Source organism: Monomorium pharaonis, chromosome 6 (assembly GCF_013373865.1).
Source record: "Monomorium pharaonis isolate MP-MQ-018 chromosome 6, ASM1337386v2, whole genome shotgun sequence".
Taxonomy (NCBI): Eukaryota; Metazoa; Arthropoda; class Insecta; order Hymenoptera; family Formicidae; genus Monomorium; species Monomorium pharaonis.
This window is the reverse complement of record NC_050472.1, coordinates 1,200,005-1,207,275: the sequence shown is the minus strand read 5'-3', so window position 1 is coordinate 1,207,275 and position 7,271 is coordinate 1,200,005. Positions and strand designations below refer to the sequence as shown.

Genomic DNA, 7,271 nt, shown 5'->3' with positions numbered 1-7,271 from the left:
CTATCAACTATATTCATCCTTAATAATCCACTTTCACAATCTCTCTACTTTTCCAGATTTTTTTACCTACCTCTTTCTTTTTTCTCTCTGTTCCTCTTTTTCCTTTTATCGTTACCATTCTAATAATAACACAGCAAACTCGTCTAATGTTGCTGTTTTTTTTAAATAGCAAGTTTGTTTTTTTATTTCATTAAAAGATTAAGACGGACGGTTAAATTCAAGTATTCCTTTTTTATTTTTTTTTTGTTTCTGTTTGTCGGTGAGCCGATGTCCGCTGCTGAAGGCACAAGGCTTTGCACTAGAACTCGGTCACCTAATCTAGCTCACTCATCTACGATCTATTACCAAACTAGTCTCATGATCCTATGGGAATTTGTTTAAACCTCGAGCGAGAGCGTATAACACATATTAATCAATTTTAGTAGTTTAATACTTTGATAATAATAATTTGAACAAAATTTGATATCTACGTATTACGAATACAAATTGAAATTAAAGAAACATTTTTAAAAACATTATACGAATTTGATGAATGTTTTTTTAGTAATGATAATAAATAAGAGCACTTCTAATATAATTAATTATCATTTTGAAATTGCAATTGCCCGAGAATTAATCCAATTCCACACGTTTCATCGCTTTCGTTCTATGTATTACTGCTTTTCTAAATCATCAATCGATCGCCACGTCACTTCCTCTCGTTCGATTGTTTTCGACATTTCCATCAATTTGGAACGAAAGGCTATTGATTCGTCTTAAACATATCATGCATCTCTCTTTCATTCACATCTTTTCTTAACTATTTTATAAAATTTAATCTTCAATCATTTAACGAATGGAGGAACCCAACTTTAAATTATAGTATTATTTTATCGAAAATTGTAACGTAAATAATAAACAATATTTAAATAATCTCAAAATTCTTGATTTGAAATAATTTCTTAATCCAAATGATTTTTTAATTCTTCGGATTTATCTGTTTTCAGATTTTTTATTTCTCTTAGACTATTTTCTTAATTTAATTTTCTTAAAATAATAATATATAGAATAAATAAAAAATTGCAATCATATAACATACATAGTGAATTATTACAATATTATTCACCGCACAATTTTCGATTCAATAAACAAATTCTAAGTTGGTTTGCTCTTATTTACTTAAAATATATATTTTTATTTCTTAATAAAAAAAAATATGTATTTTTCCCATATTTCTTCTGTTTGAAAACAGTTCAATCGGAGAGTTTTACATCAGTTGCTCCAAAAAAGACATCAGTACATTCATTATAAATATTATATTTTCTTACATATCTCTCTTCGCGCAGGACGTCCCGTACATTTCCTTCTTATTTATTAAAAAACACATTTTTGTAAAAATGTCTGTTAACGATATACATAAAAAAACGAAGATAATTATAGCATACAACGCGAACAATCTATTTTGTCTCTTGTATATTTATAAACACCATATTTCTATATTCAGTAAGAAAATAATACATTTTTTTTAAATCTGTTTTATGACATGTGTAAATAACATGTTATACGTATATAGTATCTCATAAAAATATGTCTTTCGCGAAAATAATATCATTCCTTTATCCTTTATTTATATTTTCTTTCTTTTTTTCTGGGACGCCCTGTACATCTTTCTGTAGATTGGTATTAATAAAAATATTAATACACAGTTTCGAGACGCTCTACTGCAATGTGTAGATCCTTTCCAATCTTTCTTCCTCTACGTTTCTCATTTTCGCTCTAGTCTCTCCTTCTCTCTCCCTCTCTTCCCCCCTCTGTCACGCGCACGCGCGCGCACACACATGCACGCACGCATGCACGCACACATACACACGCACGCACGCACGCACGCACGCACGCACGCACACACACACACACACACACACACACACACACCTGTTCCCTGTGCTCTCTCTCTTTCTCTGGTATAAACAATGTACATGCTAGCAAGATATATTATGCTGTATGAGTGATATAGAATCTATGCTATTGTTATACATATCATATCTATTTTCCTTTTCTTTTTCGCGTTCCATTCATGCGACGCTGCTCAATAGTGAATATCTTACGGACTTCATTTTATCTTTTTTTTCCATTATTTTTATGGCTAAAATCTGAGAAAATGCTGTATTATTGATGTTACAGATTCCTCGCCGGTATAATCGCATTTGTTTAAATCCCAATTATTTAAATCATCCTTTGTCATTTTTTTCAATTTACTTTTTAGTTTCATCCTGTCAATGTAATTTTCTATATTGTCCCTCCTCTATAGTAACCGCTTTTGCTGCTAATCATCATTATCTTAAAAGTAACAAATGTGACGACGCACATTCATCACAAATATATCGATTCCTTATCGTATAATACATTACATTTACATATCAATTATGTGTAAGGATGTATCCAGGTAGAGGAAATAGCGATAAAATGTAAATTGCAGGTAGCTTTCTTTATATATCTTCAATCTCTGTTCTCTATGTATCACAGCCTGGGCCGCGCCACTGCCTTTCTCTCACAATGATATATTCATTCTTATTTCCATTCCTCTCCTTGCTCCTATATTTGGAACGTGCACGTTTCCTGCACTTATCTTCAATGTGCGAGGCCTTTCCTGTTCCTTGTCTTCAAACCGGTCCCACACGATTCGTATAGCTCTTCGTATAGGTCTAATCACATGAGCTACATAATATTTGCTATTTTGTAAACCAAAAAAGGGATGGTCAGATGAGTCATGCTTCTGTATATCTAGCAAAGAAATATTATAGAAACATTTTATTCCAATATTGCAAAAACGTTAAAAAATGTTGCATGCTACTGTAACATTGCAATAACGATAAAATATCCACTTTTAAAAATATTGCAATACAATATTGCAGCCGCACGCGCGCGTGTGTGTGGCAATATAAATATATATTTATTAATATTCTCATACAGCACAAAACATTCCAACAACGTTACAGCAACTTTGCAACTTCTGCATTATTCGTGAAATATTATATTGTATTCTATATTGCATAGGACCGATTTACATAATTTCGAATACACAAATATTTAAAAAAAAGTTACAGCTTTGATAGATGGCTAGATTTACGAAGATCGATAGTTTTGCGAATTATACAGATACAGTCATCTATATTTTATACCTTAAATTTTTTTATAAAAATCCATGGCATATAATACAAAACTTTAATTCTTTAAATTTTCCATATTGGTATATCCAAAAATTTAAATTATGATACTGTATAAATCTTTGGATCAGACCTCTCCTCTATCACAAGTATTCAATCGTGTCTTCATCAACTCATCGTTCTTAAACATATTCTATCATTTCTACAAACTGTCTGCTTTTCTTTTTTGTATCATAATCTGTAAAGAATAATGACTTTTTATGCATCACACACACGCACGCGCGCGCGCGCGCGCACACACACACACACACACACACACAACTTACACACGAATAGTGTGGGACCGGCTTTCATACGTTTACTTTACAAGCTACATAAAGACCAATCAATCTAGAGTGACACCTAGAGATGGTCAATCGAGAAAGAACAAATGATCGAAATGAATCTAAAATAGCACTGATATATGTTGACTTTGCGATGTTGAGGCAGTGGCATAATGGTGCACTAGTACAAGAATTTACGCAGGCCGCTTTCCACGTCCATGCGCGTCCGTCAACGCCGTTGTTGCTGTTGCTGCTACTGCGACGTCAAAAAGATTTCTTCAGCCGACCGGCGCGATCGCCGTTGATCGGCGACTGGGAAACTAGGGCACCACGTCCCAGATTTCGGCGAGGAAAAGTGGCAGCTTCTTGTTCTTAAATTTCAGGTTCAAGCACATTTCACTGTTTTGATTGCCAAGGGTTCTGAGTTCTGTTAAAACTGACAAGAGCTTAGCGAAGATCGTGCAAGATTTAGGTTTACGGCGATTATCGACATACGCTTTAAGTGTCTTCAAGTAAATCTCCTGAAGCTTCTCCACTTTTCTGCTTTCTATCAAATTAGGTCTCTCTGTAAAGTAATAATCATTATTAGATTTCAATAAAAATTCCAAATAATAAAAACACAAATTTATATAAAATTAATATAAAGAGCTTCTTTAGTTTAAAAAAGTAGAGAAGAAATGTTATGCTAATTTACACACACACACACACACACACACACACAAAAAAAGCCTTTGACATTGCTATAATTTCATGTTTAAAAATATTCTCATTATAATATTAATAAATTAATGTAGAAAATTAAAAAAAAACTGTCTATGCCACAAATTATTAACTAATAATAATATAGAATCGACCATACTTTCTCATTAATTGAGCCATTGGGATATTCATTTTATTTATAAAACACTACTATATTTTTTATACACACCTGAAAAGATGACAATAGCTGTGAGCAAAGCATATTCGGCATTATTGACCCTCATAGCGTACATTTGCCGGCAGAATCGCAAAAGGTCCTCGATAGTATCTCCCATCCCGGCGACATTATAACTATCACGCGTGTATGATTGATTGTTAGCAAAAATGATGCTGTCGGTTTGCACGTCGTACTTTCTCGCCATTCGTAGCATCATCACCTCGCTAGAACACGCCTTCAATAAAGTGATTTGATCCTCGCGTAATAGCTCATTAAAGCCAGGTAATCTCTTCGAGAACTCAACAATCAACTGAACGGTCAGAATTGTAATTTCGGTGATGTGCCTAAAACTATAATCGCTTGGATCCTCGCCCTCCATCGGTTGATTCTGAAAGAGTAATATGTACGTGTCAAATGCAAAATTATTTATTTAATAATTAATAATTAAAAATATAAAATTAAAAAATCTGTTACACACAAAATATTATAAATAATATGGACGAAGAAAGTGTGTAATAATATTTATAGAATTTAAAAGTTTATTCATTATAAGAATAAACATCATCAGTTATACCGATGACCGGCACAACGCTTAATTATTGAAAAAAGATAAATAATTATACATTTCAGAATGGTAAAAAGGTTTTATCTTTGTTATAGATTTTTTTTACGAAAAATACGGCAAAAATATCTATAACAAAGTATTTGTTCTTAATTTTAAAAAGAAATAAAATTGGGGAAAAAATTAACTTTTTACATTTTTTCCCAAGAATACAGAAAACTATGACTACGATAACAACCTTATTGAAAATGAAATTACTTATTAGAGCTCTTAAATGTGAAATAAATCTTAAAACCATTAAGGTAGAGAATATTATAAATAAAAGTGGTCATTATCTAAAAAGAAAAAAATTCCTTAAAAAATACAAAAAAAAATCCAAAAAGAAAATAGTTTTTTTCCAAAAATTCCGAATTTTATCAGGCTAAGAAAATACTATTTCAAAGTAAAAATTTACAGTGTGAATAAAATACAAGAGCGTAACACATACAGTAATCCTTTTCAGATCCTCTTCACTCGGTTGTTCGAATTCGCATTGAAAAGACACGAGCCTATTTATCAGTTCTTCCTGTTCAGGACTAATGGGCTTAACACAGGTGTAAGGACTGATAGGGGTAAGAATGCCGCTACTTCCAGACATAGATAACGACTCAGCTTCCGCTGGCTCGATTTTAACGCCCATTTGCTCGCCCATTCCGGCGCTTCCTGGCGAACCGTTCATCGTCGTACTGTTTGGTTTATCCTTTTCCTGCAGAGCATATTACATATATAAAATGAATATATTAAAACTCTAATAAGAAAGCTCCATGAATCTAAGAAGGCGTGTAATATCTCCAAACAAAATAATTGGAATTTTTAGACTTGGTATACTTGTTTCAACAAATTGTTTTAAATCAGTATTTTTAAGAAACACGACATGCTCATATAATACATGATACAATATAACATTTCAGCAACATTACTGTAATATTTTAATTATTTTATGCTATCCGAGATATATTTCAAACTCACGAAAATAGAGAATAACATGATATGATGTGATATCTACCTTCTGCGCTTTTTTCTCTTTTCTTTTCACTGCGCACTGGTACTCGGGCACAACACACTCCGGCCTCATACCAACCGTCAGACACTTCTTCAGTCTGCACTCCTGACACTTGCGGCGCATATACATGTCGATCTCACAATTGTTGCCGTACTTGCACTGGTATACAGCGTTCCTAGTGATGCTTCGTCTGAAGAAGCCTTTGCAGCCCTCGCATGTGAGAGCATTGTAATGATAACCAGACGCACGATCGCCGCATACAAGGCACAATTCTTCTTGTTGTCGGGGTGTAGGTCCTTTCCTCTTCTTCGAATCGCAACCTTCGCCACTACCACTTCCAACCCCGTTGCCTCCGCTACCACCACCACTGCTACCACCGCCACCGCCTCCACCTCCGCCGCCGCCACCTCCTCCAGAATTATTTCCGTAGCCGTTTATTGAACCCGGTTGAGATAGTTCGTCCCTTCCTGAAATTAATCATTATTTTATTTCATTTTTAAGTATATAAATATATACATATTTATCAATTTATTTATGTATTTATTGTTAAATATATAAATTAAAAAATAAATTTGTTTATCAAAACATACTCATGCGGCATATATACCTTTCAGCTACATTACAGCTACATTGCAATCTTGCAATATCTCAAAATTAATTATTAAAATATAAATATGTAACACGATTTCAAATTGCACAACAAAATTTTTGATATAGTACTTCAAGAAAATAAACTATAATTTTGTGCATAAATATTTGTGTACTCATATTCATACAATAATTTATCAAAGCTTTATTAAATATTAATTTGTTTTATACATGTTAGTGATTAAACCCGTGCGTAAATGTAATACAAGATTCTCTTGTATAAAATTTACTATATATATAAGCTTAAAGAATCAAAATATTCACGCATATAGAAATATTTATACATAAAATCTTAGTTCATTTTCACAATGTGTTTAAAAATATGTTGTTGCAATATTACTAAAATTATACTGCACGTCTATGTTTCAACGTTTCATTTCAATATGCAAAATTGCAATATTGATGCAATGTAACTTCAAAGTCTCATTCCGTATGAAAAAAGTATAATAAACGTACAATTCTTATTTCCTTAAATCTCTTTTAATATCACATTCACAAGCTGATATTTAGAGTAAAGTATTTAAATTACCCGTAGTCTTAATTCTAATACCTTCAGGTATCATAATGACTAACTTTTGATAACGGGTGTTAGCAAAGTAATAACCCTGCTTTTCGAACAAATGCATTGAACAGCAAA

The 7,271-nt window shown here is 32.5% G+C and overlaps 1 protein-coding gene across 8 annotated transcripts in view; it reads right to left on the bottom strand.

Moving 5' to 3' along the window:
• Positions 1-1,176: 1,176 nt before the first annotated feature.
• Positions 1,177-7,271, bottom strand: part of LOC105840026 (ecdysone receptor) — a 52,004-nt gene continuing 45,909 nt past the window's right edge. For 5 of the 8 annotated variants that reach the window (XM_036287856.1, XM_036287859.1, XM_036287858.1 and 2 more), the window contains 4 exons: positions 5,990-6,453; positions 5,432-5,689; positions 4,395-4,770; positions 1,177-4,031 (listed from right to left, as the gene is read on the bottom strand). In XM_036287856.1, the coding sequence (XP_036143749.1) occupies positions 3,787-4,031; positions 4,395-4,770; positions 5,432-5,689; positions 5,990-6,453 (1,343 nt within the window). In that variant the 3' untranslated portion in view covers positions 1,177-3,786. The remainder of the gene's footprint in view (positions 4,032-4,394; positions 4,771-5,431; positions 5,690-5,989; positions 6,454-7,271) is intronic. The other 3 variants (XM_036287861.1, XM_036287860.1, XM_036287862.1) reach the window with 1 other exon arrangement.